This window comes from Beta vulgaris, chromosome 9 (genome assembly GCF_026745355.1).
Source record: "Beta vulgaris subsp. vulgaris cultivar EL10 chromosome 9, EL10.2, whole genome shotgun sequence".
Taxonomy (NCBI): domain Eukaryota; kingdom Viridiplantae; phylum Streptophyta; class Magnoliopsida; order Caryophyllales; family Amaranthaceae; genus Beta; species Beta vulgaris.
The window spans coordinates 50,356,807-50,377,782 of NC_079210.1; the positions used below are offsets into that span (position 1 = coordinate 50,356,807).

Below are 20,976 nucleotides of genomic sequence, written 5' to 3' on the forward strand. Positions count from 1 at the left end.
AAAAATAGATTCATTTACTAACCAAAACACATCCAATGAAATGCCTTCTAGGATCATAGAAGATCAAATGATCAATCCATTCCTTAAAACAAGCATATGGTCATGCTCAAAAATAATCAAAAGAGGAAAGTACAAAATAAGATGTAAAGAGAAAGTATACTTTGAGAAAACATTGTCAACCACAACAATCCACAAGAATCACGTCCGTGGCTCCTAATCCCTATAGGAAAACCCCAAAAAAACATTTGCAATTCCTAAACCCCAAATATCCAAAACTTAACATCCTCGTCCGTTAATAAATTATTGTAAACCCGATCTACCGAGTCGTTTTACGCGCACACAGTCCAGCTATTATAACTGTACTAACTAGTGGTTGTAAAACGGTTGATCACATCTCCCGCCACACATCACCCCTCTTTCTCTCTCCTACCAAAAAAAACTTACTCTCATGGCTGCTGCTGCTTGCTCCCTCATTGTACCGCCATTGTTGAACCTTCAATTCTCATCCAATTCCATTACTAGAACCAGCCGCCATTGGAGCTCATCAAGAAAAAAAGCAACTGCTAAAGTATTCGCCAAAAGCGGCGGAAACGGCGGCGACGATGATGAAACGTCGTCGTTTAATCCGTTCGGCTTCGTTACTGATAATCCGTCGAGCAAGAGCGCTATTCAACTCCCTGAGAGCCCCGCCGAGGATGGCAATGTCGGCCAAATGCTCTATGTAAGTATTCTTGATTTTCCCCCTAATAATTACTACCTTTTAATTTTTAGTTGCAACATTTGATTTTGTGGTCTTATTTATCAACCAACTTTGTTGAATTATCTCGCACTATTATATGAGAAAAATCATAGTCAAGTGGAGTCTTGTTAGAGCGAGGATTCCAAATATCAAATTTTTATAATTTTTACTTGTATCCAATAGGAAATATTAAGATCGTCTCGACAAAGGTGAAAAAGCAAATGATGCAACTGAAAAATATTTATAATGGTTATATGTTCATTGATTTGTAATTGTAAATTAATTTCTGATTATTCAATATTTTTAAATTTCGTTTGTATTGGATTGATGTCCAATTAAAAACCTTTTTTACATTCATGATTCTTGATGCTGATACTCTACTAGTAGCCAAATGTTACCTTTCAATGAAATTTGATAGAAAGGCTGCATATAAGCATTAAATAATTTTCCTAAAAGCACATTCGTGTAAACCAATGCGTATGATCAATGTTATTAATGCTTAGTTATCGCTTAATATGTCTAATTGTAACTTGTAAGGCTGTATATACTTCATAGTTCCTAGTTCCTAGTTCCTCCATAACATAATAACTACAACAAATGGGTATTATTATGTTATGGAGGAATCATCATTTTCCTAGTTCTTAACCGTAAAATATTCATTTGTTGTAGTTATCATGTTACGGAGGAAGTATCATTTTCCTAGTTCTTAATGGAATTTTTTTATGCGAGTGAAATTGAGGGTTTTGCTTTCTTAAATCTTGAGAACTAATTTTTGGTGGATTCGGAATTCGTGGTTTCTTTCCAGAGGATAGAGGACAAGGGAAAGGAATATGGGCGTTATATTAAATCTGGGGACTTAGTGTGGTTTGTTAGAGAAACAGGTAATTTCAAATTGTTGAAGTTGTGAATATGTTAATTCATTTATCAGAAAGACAGAAAGCAGGAGAATTTGGGATGTGAGGTGTATTTTATTTGATTGATGTATCTCTTTCTGTAGGTTCACCTGATAGAGGACGTGGAACCATCGTCTTCCTCCATGGGGCACCAACACAATCTTATAGCTACCGAGTTGTTATGTCACAGGTTGGTGCCTTGAATTCACGATAAATTGGGTCATCGCTTATCTTGGCTTCCTTATCTTATCAATTTGAGGGGAATATAAGTGTATGATTCCAATTGTTTGTATCTATAATATGCTGAGTGCTGAATACCTTCTTCACTATTCTGAAAGTTTCAATATTTATAGTCACACTTTACTTGTGGTTGCGGATGTCCAAATTAAATGGCATGCTCAGGTATTGCTTTGTCGTTTCCCACATTGCATGAATTCGTTGGAAAAAGAGAAAAGAAAAATGTAATGCCTATGGTCTAATATTATTGGAAAACATGTAACTGATGCTGAAAATATGATTCTGATTATCATATTCCAATCAGGTATCTAACTAAAATTTTTGTTACTCCTTTCATCCTAGACAACATGTGTATCTTTGGGATGTTTTAAAAGAATGTCTATGTATTAAAATAGTCTAACGTTAGTATCTTCTTTCTTATGATCCTTACCTTCTCCTAGAAAAGTGGTTAATATGACTATTATTAGATCAACACAAGGCTTTGTTAGGTAGCACATAGAAAGAGATAAGTAGACATTTATCTTTCTTAATCTTGTGAAAAGTTACATAGTCTTTCTTTGGGGGATAGGGAGTACTTATTGGTTTCGAGCTAATTGCCTTTGAAACAAGGGTTTAGTAGAAAGCAGCTCTTTGCCATTCGAGATTTGGGACTAAGTAGCCTTTTTGATATGATATGGGCAAGATTTAATATGTTTACACCCCTAACTCCCTGTCTCCAGAGTCCAGACACTGTGAGAGAGCTTCACCGGAAGTGTTGGGGAATTAATATGATGTGGTAAAGATTTAATCTAATTTACAGAATCCTTTGAAATAATGGAATTGACATACCTGTCCAGAATTAAATTCCTATTAGGATATATATGTCAATCAGTTGACTAATAGTGAAGGAAGCATATATGGTTGAACTATCGCGCAGTATATTTTGATTCTTTGACACTTCAATTCTGTTTGTTTGCTAAATATCACTGTTGTCCTTGATAGATGTCTGATGCTGGATTTCACTGCTTGGCACCCGATTGGATAGGCTTTGGTTTCAGTGATAAGCCATATCCAAAATATGGCTTTGACTATACAGGTTTGCATTTCTCATGGCTCATATGAATCAAAATCCAAGAAACTATTCATAGATACTAGTCTAATGCATAAACCTACTGTAACAGAAAAGGAGTTCCATGATGAGTTTGATAAGTTACTTGAAGTGCTAGGAGTGAGCTCTCCTTTTCTTCTAGTTGTACAGGTGTGAACGGCATGCATCATAGATAATGTCCCTGATTCAACTGTGTATGAGCCATCCTTGCACCACACAACTAATTCTTCTTTCTTTTGTCAGGCCACTTAAATATATATAAATTTTTGGAATATATTATAGGCATAGCATAATATAAGGGTGTGTTTTATTCAACTTAGTTCGACTTATCATATCTTTAACTTATTTGAACTTTTTGGAACTTATTGGAGCTTATCCTGCTCTTATCTGAGCTTATCAGAACTTACTGAAACTTATTAGAACTTACGGGAATTTAGTAAACTCATCTGAAATTATATTTCAAATAAGTTGGGAAACACTACCTACATGGCTACGTCTGATTGATGAAGGGATATTGATTCAACAGAACTGTCACCTGACTTTCATTAATCTTGTATCCTTGTAGGGTTTTTTAGTAGGATCCTATGGATTGACCTGGGCACTGAAAAATCCCAGCAGGATATCTAAACTCGTGATACTGAACAGTCCACTAACAGCCTCATCTCCGGTCCCTGGACTGTTTCAACAGCTAAGGTTTTGACCTATAACTATTATATGCACTCCATATGATCATTTACCAATCTGAATATGCTTCTTTGGTTTGTTATTCAAGCATGTGGGGGTGGAGCATGTGATGGTCGAATTGTTTTTTAAAAATTGTAGCAGTATTGTTGGCAATAAATGCTTTTGGAGATTAGTAAGCCAACATACATGCTTCTCATTTTAATCGAGTTTTACCTCAATGTTATAATGTAAAAAGTTACTGGATTTGTCTCAATGTATGGTTTTGCCTCTGATGAAAAAAGAGAGATGGATTTTCATAGTATCAAGTTTTCTTTTCTAGTATCTACTGATTTATGATTAAGGATATTAATGGTCAAACTTATGCGTCGAAAAACATGACAATCAAAGTGTTGCATTTTTAATGAAGAGAAAAGTATAATATAGTTGGTCAATGTCGATTACAACTTACAAGTTGTCTTGGGAGTTTACTTGGAAAGCCTTGCCTCCATTTTTCAGAGATTTTTTACAGGTGTCTTGATGAGGTCTACTGCTTGTGTCCTGTAGCTTTTGCTGAAATCAACCAATGATGGATTGATTTTGTATATGATGTGGTAACCAAGTTTTCATTAGTTTCTGTCAAAGAACTTCACTAGAACGGGTTTGATAGGATGAGCTACAACCTTTAAGAATAGGCCTCTTTGAAACGATCTTGGGTCAGTTATCATGCATAGTTAAATATCCTGATGGCTGATGCCAGCTCTGGGAAACTGTTTTGGTGCTCATTAACCCTTTCAAAATTACTTGTTATGCACTGCAGCTCATGTATGATAAAGTACTTGAAACAACTTGCCTAAATTACTGAAGTACTAGGACACAGAGAATCAGCAATGCTATCCGATCTCCGTTTCTAGTCATTAGCACCCCTCCCCCAAACAAAAAGGTGGAATAAGAGATCTTTATCCGACTCCAAGCAAGATTCTATTGTATCTTCTAAAAATGATACTTTAGATCTCTAGATGGGCCACCTGATACAGCTTCAGGAATATGAACTGATATGTTGAGGTTCTTGTGATCTTAAATTAGATTACTTCACTTGTATTTTGTTTTTATTTCTTCTTTTAACCAGGCTTCTGAGGAACTTTTATGGGTTTCATTTCACAGAATCCCACTTTTTGGTGAATTCACGAGCCAGAATGCTATTATGGCCGAACGATTCATTGAAGGAGGTAGCCCGTAAGTCTCCAATTCATCTCTTATTGACTGTCTCAGTAACTTTTTTTTATAGTCCTTGATCAGTGGCATGTCATCCCTTTTTTTTCATGAGAAGATGATTGATAAATTGCAATCGCATTCAGCGACTGTTTCTTATCTGGCAGAAACCGGGCTTAGTGGGATCCTTGCTGTGTTAATGCTGTATTCTAATCTTTATTTATCTGAGTTGCTATGCAAAAATGTTGAAAGCTTGGATCATTGTTTTCTCCAAGTCTATCACTTATGTCAAGACCAGATTGAAATGGAATGGAATTAAAAAGAGGAATAATGCACAGGGCAGTCAGTTTTTATTGGGTTATGCACTATGGGTTTTTAATCTAAACTTGACTGGTCTATTATTTTTTAAGTATGGACTAGCAAGCTAATAGGATTCAACTGTTTTAATGCTTTAGAATCAACAGCTTGACATATTCTCAATCTACCTTATGTTGAAAATTTTCTGGGCTAAGAGATTGATGTTATTTGGATCACAATTCACAACAAGCATAATTAAGTATCATCTTCTTCATGAAATATGATAAACACTTACCTCTTAAGTGCTTCCACTATAAGCCTCTACTTTTAATGCAAAATATCCATCTTGGGTCCCATAACTCTGGTACATTTTATGCATATGAGAAATTTCAATATTATATGTAGAAAGTTGTTTCTCCTGCCAATTGCATGGAATGTGTTCTGGATTATTGAACTGTGTTGTCCTCTAGATCTGTGTTATGAGTTTGTAATGAGAAGCAAAGACAAACAACGGACAACCTGTTTGGTAGCTGGTAATAAACGGTGATAATAGTAATGAATTTATGCATAGTTTTGTGGGGGAAAAAGGTCTCGTGACTCTCATGCCAATGTCCATGGTAACAGGACTTCAACCCAAACATTTGTTCTTCATAAATTTCCGTTACCACTCTGTACCACCTCTAAAGTGGTAATGGTAATGCATATTTGTGAAAAAAAGAGCTATTTGGGAATAGACAAGCATTACCAAGGAGATTAGCATAGGAATTCCTTTACAAATTACCTATAAATTCATTACCATTACCGTCATTTATTGCTGCCTACCAAATGGGTGTGAGCATATATTTTATCCTCCTCTCTAGACATCATTTCTTGGTGATGTATTTTAATTGTCCTCTCGAAAAAAGAAAAAAAAGAAGATACTTCTCCTCCTACATCTCGGAGCCATATACATCGTTTCAAAAACTCTCTTTTGCTTCATATTTTGCATTTCATTTTCATGAAAATGCCAAGTTTGGTATTCTATTCCTAAAAGGAAGTGGAAAACGACTCCCAAGGTGCATCAGCATTCAGCAAGCAAGAATTCCCAGTATGGAACATCCAGAACACTCGCTTTCATCTTTCATTTTCTGGTTTGTTGTTTGTGAGAAAAATTGAATGAGGTAGACGTACTTACTTCATCTTAGGAAGTGAGTTTTTAGAGACATATGATTCAGTGCCCTTTGGAGAGCCATGGAAATTTCCGTTCTTATAGTTGGGTAGAAAAGTTCAATGACCTATGATTGATGTGTACAAAGCTTTGGCTTAAGAGTTGAAGAGTTGAGCTATTGGATTGCCACCAAATTAACTATCATACATTTCAAGCAAGTTCAGAATATTGAATAACAGAATACTCCTTTAGTCCTTTCTGAATGTATTTCCTTTTGAGGTAAAGAAATTTCCTTTTGACATTAAGACATGGCTTATAATATACTGATTTAGCAGGAACTTTATGCATTGGATCTAGACATGTCATTTCAAATTTGAACTAGATTGTGCTAAATGTAAAAGAACTGGAATTCAACAAGGTGTTAAACATGGATAATGGAATGGGTAGACTTAGGAGGCTGTATTTACATAATTTTCCGTCTTTTGCTTATGTTATTCCAAGCAAGTGCTTTTCTAAACATGAGCTCCTTTCTGAATGTATTTATTGTTGTCACAGCTATGTTCTGAAGCTGGAAAAGGCTGATGTATACAGGTTACCATATCTGTCAAGCAGCGGTCCAGGATTCGGTTCGTCTTCTACTTCCTTTCTGATTTTTCACAATTCTAAGAAGAGTTGAAAATTGCTTCATCCTAAATATGTATTAATCTTAGCTGTTTTGAGCGTAGCAGAGTTCCTTGAATATCCTGGACCTGGAGTGAAATTTTCCTGCAAAACAAATATCTTCTGTTATCCAGCTAACTAGATTACTTATTTACTTTCAATCTGAAGATGCCTCATAGAGACTTGGAACTTGTAGTCTCTTTTCTACCGTGACCCTTGTCCTCCATTTGCAGGCTCGCAGCTCTGAGATTGATTTTTAAGTAATGTCTGCGATGGTCAATATGGGGGAAATGAACCAACATTATGAACTTGTTTAATTGACACCTTTTCATAGAGCAGAAAGTGAGACAAAGTGGCCCTTGTAAATTTTCCCCTCATCTTTCTATGGATAATCTGGATTCAATGCTTATCTCTGAGAAAAATTTGCATACAATAATATCTGAGAATTACAGCTGTTATGCTTGTACACTTGTACAAATATGTATGACTGTCTTGCATAAGGAGATGATGTTGCTCGAAGTGCTTCATCATGCTTGCTGAATATGATTTTGTTGTTTTAGCCTTGCTCGAAGCTGCAAGAAGAACTAACTTCAGAGAGGTAGCAACTCAAATAGCTACAGGATTTGCATCAGGAAGGTACCTTAATAAATTAAATTTACTATATTTTTATCTACTTTAATAGCTACCAGACTGACATCAACTCAAATATCATTTCGCCAGCTGGGATAAACCTATACTAATAGCATGGGGTGTATCAGACAAATATCTCCCACAATCAATAGCAGAAGAGTTTCAAAAGGGTAATCCTTCAGCTGTCAAGCTTAAATTGATAGAAGGAGCTGGTCATATGCCGCAGGAGGACTGGTAAGTATTCCCTTTTTTATATATGGAACTGCTTTCCAGGCGTGAAGATTGCCTTTGTTAGAAGTTGATCGATATTATGTGAACAGGCCTGAGAAAGTTGTTGGTGCTTTGAGAGTATTCTTATGAAGATAGTAACCAAGTGCATGTATAATGGTAACCAAGCGCATGTATAATGGTAAGAAAAACACCGATGTGGAACTTTGCTATTTGCACGTCTTTGAATTGGTTGTTTATTTGTGTCATTCAAAAGATTAGAGATAAGGAAAACTATTGCAAAATTTTAGTCAGCTAAAGGAAGAGATAGGAGGGTTGTGGACCTCACATAGAGTGAAGCTATGAAAACGCCCCCACTATATTCATATGACATTAGCTAAATAACAATATCATCAGCCCAGTGCCACAGGCTCCTGCTAGGGCCTATGATAGAATAAAATGAGTTAGATGATATGCATCAGTATCAAAATGTTAGTGCACCTACTGTCTAGTCGAAAGAACAATATTTAGTTATTGACCATATGCAGAGCTGAAAAGCTTGTCAGACACAAGATTCAAATTTGTGATCTCTTTGATGTTGTTCGGGTTCGGACTCTAGAGGCATAGTACAGTTATAGCGGAGCGTTATGCAATTTGCACATGTTGTAAAGGTATACAACATATGTTCTTGTATACAATATGCGTAGTTTTCTAAGTTTCATATTTTCGCCTCAAATCACGTCAGGGTCAGCCAAAATTCTGACATATATCATTTGAATTATATAAAAATTAACTTTGAAACGGGGTGACTTTTATGTGATTAAAGTGGGATCAGGAATGATTCATCCAGTTGTTCAGAAGATGTGCTTATTACAGTTAATAGTCCATAATAAAATTTAACATAAGAACTGTATCTCATGAGCAGAAACTAATCCTGGAAAATATGAAGGTTGCAGACTGGAAGAATGCCGAGCTATTCGAGGAGATGCTGATATACATCAACTGCTCCATTTGAGAAATTTTCTACATTCTGGTTTTGCAATCAGTTATATGGTAATCTAAGAAGGCAGCTCAGATTCCCCTTCTCCCCAGTTGTAAATTCACAATTCAGTTGTACATTCTGGTTGGGTAATGGGTAGTATAAGTGCATTTTTGGTAACGGAGGGAGTTCTTGTATATCATATACTAACGCCCTAATAACAACTAGCTAGTAACATTTCTTTCCAACTTTAATTAAGAAATTTAACAGTAATGAGAATGTTACTGTACGAGTAATTATAATTATCTGCTATTCTCGCCTCCTATCTTCATTCGCAACTGAAATCTATGTATATCTTAGAGCAATTAGTTTCATTCTAACAGATTTTATAGATTTTAGAATCCTGGATCTTCAAATGTACTTCCAAAGTATACCATTCCCTAAGTCAAACCACCATCCATAGTTCGTTTTTATAACGTTGGTCTAAGAGAGTAAGTGATAGTTCAGTTGATTAGAGCTTCTCTCCCGTTTTCAGGAGATCTTGAGATTGATTCCCATTTATTGTCCTTCTGACCTCTCTAAACACCAAAAAAAATAACGTTGGTTTGAGAAAAAAGACATCTCTCAGCAGGCCACATCTAGGATTCAAAGTTTGTAGTGACACTCACAAATTGTCGAATGATGCTAATTATTAGGAGCGGAAGTACAAATTGATCCATTATTTTGTCACATGTAGACGGAGAAAATTCGAGTTTTGACAACCACAAACTTAAATACAATATTATAATAGTGTTAATATGGAATATTTTCCTAATATCATAAGTTTATAATCGCTTGGGTGCACTTTGAGAAAAACTAAATGTTAAAGTTGGGTAAGAAAAAAGAAAAGGAGATAGATACTCACTTGAGGGACTAAAAGAAAAGCCGAAATATTGGGAAGAATAAAATAAATAAGACCAAAGCATTGTTTTGAATTAAGGGAATGGCAGAATATTAGAGAGAACAATTAGAATTTGTACCTGAATAGAAGGGTAAAATCTAACCTCTCAAACAATTAATACGTCACTTGGAAGTTCGGATCAATACCGAAATCTGAAAGGATGCTTTAAAACTTTAGATTATTAAGAAATAAGTCAAATTTTGGATTAATGTAGAAAGATACCCCAAATTTCGAATTTACAATTGTAATTTTTTCTTATAATTTATATTAAAATATGCATATACATATCTAACATAACTAAGCAACTTTGACTGGAAAAAAGTATTACTATTGCAGATAATAAAAAAGTTGCATCTAACTAAGCAAGAAGTAAAAAAAGTTACTGCTTGCATCATTTCCTTTTGCACAAGGATCAATGTGACGAGAGAATGAAAAAAAAGTACCTCATGTGTTAGAAGAGAGAAAGAGATAATATATCGCCAAAAATAAAAATGATGCAAGTAATAGAAAATTGCCAAAAATGAGAAAATTTGCAGATAATAAAAAACATAGGAAGTATCTAATGCTTAATTCTTTAAATAGTTCTCCTTAATACTTCATCCGTATGAAAAATAATTTCATCATTTGCTTTTCCACGTTTGCCAACACGTTTTTTTAAACGTCAATATCTCTAATTACTTATAAGTAAAAATTATAAAAAATTGATATTTGAAATCCTCGTATTAGGACAAACTTAACAATATCACACTTCACACTTGACTATATTTTTTCTTATATAATGGTGAGAGAAAGCTTGTTAAAATCAATTGATGAATACTGACCAAATACCAAATGGTGTAACTATTTTGAAATGGAGGAAGTATCATAGTAGTATATCCATTGCAGAAGGATGTGCAGCAATGTGCTGTTGCCATCAGCTTTCAATCTCATTGCTACTAAACAACTGTCCTCCAATTAACATCAGTCATGAAAGAAAAGGGCACGAGACACACGAGTATAACATGCCTGAAAGGGTGGCCGTGGGCTCACTCATCCAAAAACGCATGATGTAATCCACTCTTCAAAACAGTCAGTGGATTGTATTTGTAAGCTCTCTGCACTCTGCAGCAATAGATTTCAACTACTATCTTGAGCGCCAATATAAGTAGACAAATGGGTAATAAGATCATGATGTTCCCACTATAATGACATAATGCAGCCCTTGTTATAGCCCTGAAGGCCAGCAATATCCTGCATGATGTTCAAACAGATAAAAGGATAGCATCAAAAATATACCAACGGGTAACGGCACATCTACAACGCAACTTACTACGAAAAGCGACCCGACACTGAACACCTATTCTACTAACTATATACTGGAAAACGAACTGATATCAAAATCAAGGCTCGTTGAAACTTGGCCTTCTTGTGTTTCCAGCCAGAATTTTACAAGACCCGTTAACTTACTGTGCCATCCAAATTCTATCCTATTTTGCTTTCTTTTCGGTCTGCTTCTGGGTCTTTCAGGCTTCAGTTTTTTTATAGTCTCTTTTGATTGGCACTCTCATTCATCATTACCATCATCACTATCATCAGAATCATTGCTTTTCCTAGACTTCGACTTGGATGTAGCCTTCTTTCTCCCACTCGATTTCTCGCTCTTGTTTGCATCCATTCCTTGTGATTTCCTCTTTGCCGAAACCCTACTATCACGAGTTCTGGTTGTCTTATCATCTCTCACATCATCATTATCATCCTCCTTATCATCAACATCATCATCCTTAGTGGATTTCTTCCTTCTAGGTGTTTGCTTTCCACTTGTGCCATTCTTCATTTGCTTAGATTTAACATTTTCCATTTCCTCTTCCCTGCCGGCCCCATCATCATGACCATTATCATCATGCTCTTCATCGTTGTTATCATCATCCTTTTTCTTTTTAGAAGTTTGTTTGCGAGGTTTATCAGGAGCTTTTGTGGCTTGCACTCCCCTTAGCTTTTGAAGCTCTGGTACATAAGCTGTCGTCTGACAAAAGAATGAAAGCACAATTAGATTGATTACAGCACTACATCAGTGTAATGGAGGACTCCTATTGTTAAGACATACCCTTCCACCTGAAGTGATAAAGTCAATCTTCTTTCCTGCATAATGTTGGAAAAATATTAGTAGGCTTCCTCATAAACTTAGTCCAAGGACAATAAGCGAAATGCATAAAGATCACAGGAAGATGAAAATGGTCAGAGAAGAATGACTGTAAAGAGATGCAGAGTAATTGGTATAATGCTTCCAAAGTCTGAACAAGTTGTAGATTTGAATATAAGAGCAAATATTGGATTTGGACATAACCCAATGAGAGCATCTAAGCTGCTTGAATATCCTTGAACTGTTCCAGTCTATGATAAGTCGAACCAGAACAATGACATATTTTCCACATTACACGTCAGTGACGTCACTTTCAGGGCCAAGTTTGAGCATCTTCATACAACTCAACAAGGCAATCTCTTATGGATTGAGATCATTTGTCCCACTTAATATCCATCTTGTGCCCCACTCTTCCAATTTTGCCACCTTACAATCTAAAACATAGCTACTTAAAATAATTTATATCAGTGGGTGAGGTGGCCAGATGAAAACTATTCAGTAGGTAAATACCTAAATTTAACAAAATTTTAGAAAAACAAAAACAAAAAAGATACACTGAGTCAGAAGTCAAACCATCAACAAAAGCCTTTCCAGGCTTTTTTTCCCGTGAATGTGAAATCCAATTACTTGGATATTGACTATTATCGGCCCCAACCTCAACAGCCTTCTCAAGTACCTATAAGTCAAATGGAAAATGGTGGTTTATTAGAAACCTTACCATCAACTTTTCCAGGTTTTTTACCCCAACGATTATGAAACAACCAATCAAAAGGGAAGCGTTGGGAATCAGCATCAACTTCAACCGCATGTTGTATAACCTACAAATTTGGATCTAAACATCCTTTTAATCTGTCTACGCTTCCTTTCAATTCAAAATGTTATATTTGAATGACTGTTTTAAGAAACGTCTAGGCATGTTAGGACAACACACCTCTTTAATACACTTCAGTAGCCTGGCACTTTCGTCTTTTGAGAGGGAAGAAGCAACTTGTGAAGGATGAATTCTTGCCTGTGCAGAAACAAGTGAAATTATGAATATCCTTGGACTATTAAACAGATCTATGTCTTTTAACAGCATGCATAAGAATTTAATTTAAGCTTTCAAAGGAACTTTTACTAAGATCACTTGAGGAGTTGAGGTTAACCTTTACTAAGGTCGCTTGAGCCGTGAGACTCCTCAAAGTTCAGCTGTTATCATTATAATATTACCCAAAAAAAATTCTAATAAAGAACCGAAAAAAAGCTTGAACGAGTAATTATAGAGGTATCCCCAGTCAGATTGATGGTACTTGTAAGCTTTCAAAGTAGCTTACATGCTTAAACATTGTTCTGAACTTATTTCACACTCCTCATATGAACTTATTTTTTGTTGTGAATTGAGTGTGATAGCCCTTATCTGAACTCTTATTCGATGGTGAAAATTAGCGAGCTTAACCTCCCCCCACCCGACCCACCAAAAAAAGAAAAAAAAACACATAGATTGACTCCCTACTGAATACTTCCTTTGTTCTATATTAATCACAACATTTCATTTGAAAATTTCACATGAATTGCAAAGTTCCCTTAATATCTTCTCTCTATCTCTCTCCTAACACATGGGTCCCATCTTTTTATCTCTATCTCTCTCCTCTTCACATGGCTCTTTTAAAATATGTGCCAAAGGGTGATGTTGCAATATAAGTGGAAAGGAGGAACTAAGGAAGTATATAAGATGACAAAATATTGACAGTTTAAAAAGGAATAGAAAAATCATTATGCAAATCACAAAATTTGCGATATGAACATGGTAGTATGATGACGACTTCAATGCCATAAATCTAGCTGCCTATCATATGTGTCTTTCCTGAGAATAAATTCAGGACCCCTCAAAGTATGAAATTAAACTCTTAAAAAATCTAATACCAGCAAAGATACTCTATAAGTCAGGGTACATAGTTTTGGACGTAGTTTTGACTGATGTGCACCTGAAGTGAACTATTCATTACAGTCCGTTATAATCCTTTTTAGGTAAAGAAGTATCTTGAACTAGTCATCATAAAATTTTGGTGTTCATAATCTTCTTAAAAGGGAGAATTGAAATAATGTTCAATCAAAGGCCTTTTCACGGTCATTAAGATTTGTTGTTCATCCAAAAGCTAATAACTTTGTTTTTTAAAGTCCCACGTCAGGCAATTACACGATCTTATGTATGAGCAAGAGAAATTCTTCTAACGATAAAATGGCAAGAAGAAAAACTCACTTGATATAAAACTTCATCTGCAACCCAATTCCCGATGCCAGAAACAAAATTCTGCAAAATAAGGTTCAAACATGGCATCAATACGAAAAGAAGATATAGCATTAGAGAGAGACAAAAAATTTGAATGAAGTAAGCTTCACATGCTACCAAAAACATAAGTTGCTCAAGTTCAAAGTACAACTGGATGGGACCCAGATTCCAAACAGTTAACCCCAGTGTCAAACTACTAGAGGAAGCTGATAGAAGAATATAAACTTGAAATCAATTAAAGAATTATCTTTCATGTGAGGAACTTTGGACATTGGTATATATTACTTTTAAACACTTCCCTTAAATGGAAATGTCATAATAATTGCAACCAAGACATATATAGTAGCTTTTTGTCGGAAAATTACCAATATATACTTCATATATTCCAACCTACTTTCTGTCAATCTGTCTACTAACACCTCACTCCTCTTTCTTAATTTGTGTGCCAATGAGCTGGGTTGCACGTATGAAGCAGCGGAGGAAGTATACATTATCATGAGAACATGCTGCTATCAGTGTATTTCAAGGGAAAGTCAAAAAAAGTAGATTGCATAGGTACCTAGATGGATACTCTTAAAGCATATGGAGTGTGTGATGAAGACTACTGCAAACTAGTACATGGTACAAGCATTTAGCTACTTCCAGATAAACAGATCCAGCCATAATAATCGACATACTACAGTTTTTTTCCCCACAGGAGGAGGTGGACAAACATACAATTTAGCCTCAATAAGTAATGGATAGAATGTCATGCCACTCTATGGGATTTAGCAAATTATCGCATTTCTGACCTGATCGAGCAATAAAGGCTTAATAGCAATCTTCTTTTTGCTCATGGAATTAAAGAACTCCCCTTCAGTCATGGGTTCCAATAAAGCATCAGGACCAAGCCCAGATATCGGTAGAACAGAAGCTGGCTGCACCAAGAAGTAAGCAATAAGTCGAAACTGCACTTAAACATCAAAGAAGCTCGGAAACGGTTATGTTCGGAAAACAGCATATACATCATCCAGCAGGCGAACTTTAGCAAACCGCCTCTTGTCTGTGAAAGAAATCTCCAGACCATCATGTAGCTGCCAAAAAAAGAATAAATCCATTTGAAGCTCAGCAAAAGAAAAAGCACCATCAAGAGCAACTTGTTGGTTTGACAATTTGAATAGAGACCTATCAGATAAGGAAAAAGTACACCTCACAGTATTTGAAAGAAAGTTGTTGGGCATATATGCCCATAATTAAGTAAAATTTTGAGCTAGGAGCAATTATTACTTTGAGAAAATTACTACTCTCTCCATTTCCAAATAGTTGTACCTCAAGGAAATGGCACGCATATTAGGGTAGTTGATTAAACGTATGATATGAAAATATCAAACAAATAACATATGAGAAGAAGACTTATGCAAAAAGGATACGGAACAAATAATTCAAAACAACCCAAGAAGGAATATGGTACAACTATTAATAAACGAAGGTAGTACTTAACTAGTATTCAAAGCAACTTGTTCCTGCTCATTCCCATAAACAAGTAGTCAAGTACTATGACCAATGAGATACAAAATGGTAAATTGTCTTATATGCACGACTCTGTAACAGCAGAATACGAACATGATGACAGTCTTCTAATATAATCCTCGGCATCTTCGCGGGGATTAAGAACTCTTACTTCAATGAAGAACTTGGAGTACTTTGAGGGCCATTCGTCCGCGTCATTTACAGCAGATCTGCAACCAATAAGATACAGAGCAAATGAATACCACTTCTCCTATACTAAGCTTCGAAATTAAGATTATTACATTGACATACTTGTCGGCAAAGCCTAAAAAATATCAAGCAATCACATAGCATGAGTAATTACGAACAAGTTAATTGAAGAGAAATGAGGCAAATGTAAGGAGATGACAACAAACCAATCAAGAAAGGGAACAAGATGCGTCCATAAGATAATTAGATGCTCGTGTAATATTTATGTACTCCTATAATAGTTTGAACACTTTCCTTCTCGATTTGTCCTAGAACAGTTTGAGCCCTTTCTTTTTCTAGCATGGTCCTAGCAGATTAAAATTATTTTTTTACCTTGCCTTTTGGACCCACTATCTCGGTTCTCATCTACATTTTGATAACAATATATATACCCCTTATCTCCCATCAAGTCTTCTGTTCTCTTAATTATTATTTTTTTAAAAGAACCTAACAACTTATCTAAAAGACTAAACTTTGTGCCCTGATAAATGTTTCAACTAATCTAGGGTGAAGGATGTAACCACTTAAGCAAATGGATGAATCAAACTTAGAATTTGAACGCAATTGTTCAGGAGAATCAGGTCAATTATGTTTAGAAAAGGTTGACCTGCATCATAAGTTATAAATTGATACAACAGCTAGCTGCATATGTGGGATGTGGCGTGATAAGAACATATACTAAATGAAGTGTGCTTTTATTTGCCAATTTTGCCACGAGGCCTGAGGTATATCATCTACATCAACAAAAAATGGCCACTCTAAACTGGATCCAGCACAGAGCAGGGTAAAGGGAATTTGGATGTATGTGTACATAAAAGTTTGATGAAGCTTCACTCTAACGGCTACGTCACTTTGATCGCAAATGGACATTAAAAAGTCTCAGACATCTACAAACAAAGTTTACAAGAGTGTGCCCAGTGTTGGCTTATAGGGTGTCCTACTTTTTCTTAAAACTCTTCGAGAAACCATTTGGAATATTTGTAAAAGATGCTTACAAAGTGGTATATACAACTGAAATCTAACATAATGTATCACCAAAACCAAGCTAAGAATAGTATAAGCAAATGTCAGGCCGTTTAAACCATTGAAAAAGTTAAAGCATCAGATGCCCGACATTAGGGAATTCATTGAATCTAAAATCCAGATTAGAAGATGACGTTGTATAAGAACTCCAAAAATACTATAAGGAATCAACCTCAACATTCAAACTTCGACACATTAAATCACATCAGAATAGTGTGCACTGAGGTCCTTAATAAGAAGATAATAACAGCTTAGTAGATAAATTCCTCTTTATCGGACAGCATGAACCTAAAACCTATATATGTTGTAGCACATTCCAAAAGCAAACCAGTAATCAATTCAAACAAATTCTCTAATTTGTTGATTAATATCTCGCAGGATTTAGGTGAACAACCTGAGTGCCAAATATAGACAAAAAACGATATCGCAAGACAAAATATAACGAGTAGAAGCTAAGCGCTCCCATTCGTTTCGAGATATACGGAATTTTAGCCACACAAAAAAAAAATTCAAATTACAGGGTGTTTTACAGCACCAATGCAATCATGTATTTCACTTAATATTATTAAGATAAGATTATTGGTTATTTTGTATTATCCATACAATATTTGATGCCATTTCTATCACTGTAAATTAGCTATAGTTAACTGTTAACTAAACTCTTAATATGTGTAAGAAAAAGTTAACATGCCTTATATTAGAAATGCAGGGGGTATTCTCCAAAGAGATGGGAGCATTCGGCTAAAGAAACTTCAATGCTTGGCCAACTTACATCACTGAAAAATAGTTGCCTCTTTAACATGTATATTGTCTTTTTAGCATACAAAGTCCTAACAACAAATTTTAGTCAAAGACTTCAGTAGATCAAATTCCACGTGAGGATCAAGCTTCATGTCATTTCACATACAATTTCACCCACGATGATCTATAGTGTTATGCTCCCAAAACCACTAATAAAAGAGAACATTCTATGAAATCAATGACAATCATAGGCAACATATGAATCCCTGAAATTACTATAAAAAAAAATATTAAATTGATTTGATGTATAGCACTACTTGTTTGATTATCAATTGAGTTATCAAACCTTTTATACTTCGTAACTGCCACACCCTTGATATATATAGCACCAGCCATCCCTGTAACAAATTACACATTGAAATTATACACATTAAATCGAATTGCCATAGAAGTTGAAAAAAGTTTATACATATATATATGCTAGAATTTTGTTCTTAATGAAATTCATAATTCATATACTAGTGAATTGTGGTCTTTGCAAGGGGAAAACAAGTACTTCTATCTTTGAGTGCAATATCCTAAAGAAAATTATAAAATGTGGACCAGGATAACTAAGACTTCGCAAATGAGGATATCTAATTGTAGTCTCTTTTTTCACCTTCTCATACAAAGCTTAGATGGCGCACAAGTGAGTACATAAAGCATGGTGCACACAATTTTTACAAGGATAACAAGGCAAATGTACACAGATAACAAGCCAAATGAACATATGTATATTTCTAGTTAGTAGATGTTCATTGGTATTGGTCTCTGTATATATAATCGTAAGTATGGTTCTCTTCCTACAAACGTGTGTATGTACTAATTTGGGGTTTAACATGTCTGCAAGCAAACAAAAGTACTTCGTTTTCTATAGTATATTTTTTAAGTCTTAGAAGTAGCTCATAAGTCGACCAAACAACCAACATTAGTATTTTGTTGTGATATGCTAAAACAAAATACAATGACAAATCCAGTGCAAAATTAGTAGGTGCACACGTCCGTATGGTGAGGAAGGTGCGCACGGTGAACATCAAGCACTAGCTTATGAATATAAAGACCAATACCAATGAACATATACTAACAGAGATGTACATATGTTCATTTGGCTTGTTAGCCATGTACATGTGTTCATTTGACTTGATAATAATGTACATTTGGTTTATTAGCCATGTATATGTACGCACCTTCCTCACCATAAGAACGTGTGCCCCATCTACGAATTACAAATCCAGGATGCAAATTGTTATAGACACTACTCCAAAGCCAACCAAAAATCATCCAAAATTTCCTAAAACAATAGAAGTCCTCTAATAACTTTCCTACTATCATGAACAGCTTCTGAAATTCATGCACTTTCTTTCCACAAAGTATAATTCCAGGAGTGTTCCAATTAGTCGATTACAGTCAAAAGCAAAGTCAATTCCCAGTATATTTACATTCAAATTCACACTTCCATCTAGACATAATAATGAAAGAATCAAAGAGAAGCATCCAAACCTAAATTCTAAAACCTAACATATAAGACCTAAAAGGAACAACACAATTTTAACTTTTAGCATTTCAGAAACCCTAAAATCGATAATTACAAAGCAATTCCTCATAAATTTCTCCCAAAATTTCTTGCATTAAACCCTAAAACTGAAATTAAGAATCTCGAAAAGACAAGGCTAGGGTTTGAAGCAGTACCAAATTGGAAAGAAGGAAAAGGAGGCGAATCAAGTTGAAGCCACATGTTCTTGCCTTTGCGATGAGCAGCAACGATAGTTTTGTTGAGGAGAGAGGATTCGAACTCGGAGCGAGAGACATCAACAATGACCTTAGAATCATCTGCTATAATTGCCTTCATGATTTTCTTACCTATGCAGTGTTCAGCTATGGCGGACCTTGCCGCTTCTACCTCCGGAAGCTCTGGCATGGCGGAGGAGAGAGAAAATAGTGAGTAGTAGTTGAGGAGAGAGAATTTCGCGCGCTTTTTTCTTGTTAGGCCTAGTCTTACTTAACTACTCCTATAATTAGTATAATATACTGTTGTCAAGAACGGGGTCCGACCGGAATCTGGACCGAAACGAACCGAACCAGACTAGTCTGATTCTCGGTCCACAAAAATTTCATATCTCGGGTTTTCAGTCCGTTTCAAATCTGGAAAATTCCAATTCAAATTGATTGGACCGAAATTTCTATTATTTTTGTAAGAATCAAATTATATGTTTAAAAAGGTAGAAAGTTGTAAATCTACTATTAAAGTATTTATTACTTTAGGATTATTATTACTAAAAATGAATAATTTTTAATGATCTTAAAAATATCTTTAAATATAATAAATAAATAAAAATTAAAAATAAATATATCGGTCCAACAGTTCCAAAATCCAGATCAGAACGGAAAAATTGTGGCTTAGTCCCGATCCAAGAACATCTCATATTCTAGTCTACCATTCCAATCGGTTCTGATTCTAGTCCCGAGCTTGGGCCGGTGCACACCCATACTCCCATATACTTCTAGTTCATGTTATTAAGGTTCGTTCTTTTGGAGAACCTGAACTAAACTAAAAACGAGTACAAAAGAAGAGGGCCTAACTACTAAAGGAATGTGCACCAGACTAGATCGGCATTATCAGATTTTTCATGTCCGATTTGGTTTCAAACCGGTTTGTTATTTACATCTATAAAAAAAATTTTGAATTTTTCATATAAATTGCATATTACCTATTACATAATAGTATAAACACATCGTAAAATTCACGTTTGTATGACGCATATTGAAATTTAGTATTTTTAATAAAAAAAAAGTATACGTAAATAAGTTTAATAACAAATATTGGTTAAAAAAATAGATCGGGATTTTTTGAGTTTGGACTGGATGACCGGAATCTGTGACTTTCATGATTCGATCTGGTTTGGTCTAGTTTTACACACCCGTGTATGGTAATTGCCATTATATTTTTTTGTTTGCTCGTTTGGAATCGTAACACTATTCCTAGGTAGAGAAATTCTTCTCAATAATATAGTCATATGAGGTCTTTAATTCGTCTCAATGAGTGCTTTATTAATATTCAATCATTATAATTTTTACCAATATGTAATGAAATATAATCATGGTCAAAGAAGTGCATTGACAAATGCGAATAGTCAAAACAGACAACTTAAAAATACACAGGGAGTATAGTGAAGGAATAAGCGAGGACGCAATTAAAAAGTGAAACCAACTCACCTACAACAATTATTAACGCTAGTCTATTCCAATTAGTTGATAATGTGACGTGAGTTAAGAAATGGTAATATTGCAATAGACTAAAAGGATTTTTAAAAAATTCTCTACTTATTATGCTTACGATTAAAATATGAAATTCAATAAAAG

General features: G+C 35.1%; 2 protein-coding genes across 8 annotated transcripts; one reads left to right on the plus strand and one right to left on the minus strand.

Moving 5' to 3' along the window:
- The first annotated feature begins 257 nt into the window (after positions 1–257).
- Positions 258–9,053, plus strand: LOC104904536 (hypothetical protein). 4 transcript variants are annotated; one of them, XM_010692807.4, is made up of 12 exons: positions 258–721; positions 1,545–1,620; positions 1,737–1,822; positions 2,851–2,944; positions 3,030–3,106; positions 3,522–3,649; positions 4,781–4,852; positions 6,828–6,898; positions 7,493–7,568; positions 7,653–7,796; positions 7,883–7,971; positions 8,726–9,053. In XM_010692807.4, exons 1-11 carry the CDS (start codon positions 449–451, stop codon positions 7,920–7,922), a joined length of 1,137 nt encoding a protein of 378 aa, XP_010691109.2. In that variant the 5' UTR covers positions 258–448; the 3' UTR covers positions 7,923–7,971; positions 8,726–9,053. The 4 variants fall into 4 exon arrangements, with proteins under 4 accessions (XP_010691109.2, XP_010691108.2, XP_010691107.2 ...); XM_010692806.4 differs by having other exon boundaries at positions 259–721; positions 8,695–9,053; XM_010692805.4 differs by having other exon boundaries at positions 262–721; positions 8,719–9,053.
- Positions 9,054–10,845: 1,792 nt separating this feature from the next.
- On the minus strand, positions 10,846–19,615 carry LOC104904537 (formamidopyrimidine-DNA glycosylase). 4 transcript variants are annotated; one of them, XM_010692808.4, is made up of 10 exons: positions 19,306–19,615; positions 17,924–17,975; positions 15,737–15,794; positions 15,081–15,149; positions 14,868–14,993; positions 14,047–14,097; positions 12,739–12,816; positions 12,381–12,483; positions 11,772–11,806; positions 10,846–11,690 (listed from the first exon to the last, which is right to left on the minus strand). In XM_010692808.4, exons 1-10 carry the CDS (start codon positions 19,532–19,534, stop codon positions 11,232–11,234), a joined length of 1,260 nt encoding a protein of 419 aa, XP_010691110.2. In that variant the 5' UTR covers positions 19,535–19,615; the 3' UTR covers positions 10,846–11,231. The 4 variants fall into 4 exon arrangements, 3 of the variants coding, with proteins under 3 accessions (XP_010691110.2, XP_010691111.2, XP_048492351.1); XM_010692809.4 differs by lacking the exon at positions 12,381–12,483 and adding an exon at positions 12,526–12,625; XR_008967615.1 differs by lacking the exon at positions 10,846–11,690 and having other exon boundaries at positions 12,381–12,625.
- Between the last annotated feature and the right edge of the window lie 1,361 nt (positions 19,616–20,976).

Excerpts from the sequence above, each read along its gene's own strand:
- LOC104904536 (XM_019252063.3), top strand. The coding sequence starts at position 449 with ATGGCTGCTGCTGCTTGCTCCCTCATTGTACCGCCATTGTTGAACCTT. Across the intron at positions 722-1,544 it reads ATGTCGGCCAAATGCTCTAT|AGGATAGAGGACAAGGGAAA; the intron begins GTAAGTATTCTT and ends GTTTCTTTCCAG. Across the intron at positions 7,569-7,652 it reads ACAGGATTTGCATCAGGAAG|CTGGGATAAACCTATACTAA; the intron begins GTACCTTAATAA and ends TCATTTCGCCAG.
- LOC104904537 (XM_010692808.4), bottom strand. The coding sequence starts at position 19,534 with ATGCCAGAGCTTCCGGAGGTAGAAGCGGCAAGGTCCGCCATAGCTGAA. Across the intron at positions 12,817-14,046 it reads CAGATGAAGTTTTATATCAA|GCAAGAATTCATCCTTCACA; the intron begins GTGAGTTTTTCT and ends GTTTCTGCACAG. Across the intron at positions 11,807-12,380 it reads TGGAAAGGCTTTTGTTGATG|GAAAGAAGATTGACTTTATC; the intron begins GTTTGACTTCTG and ends AACATTATGCAG.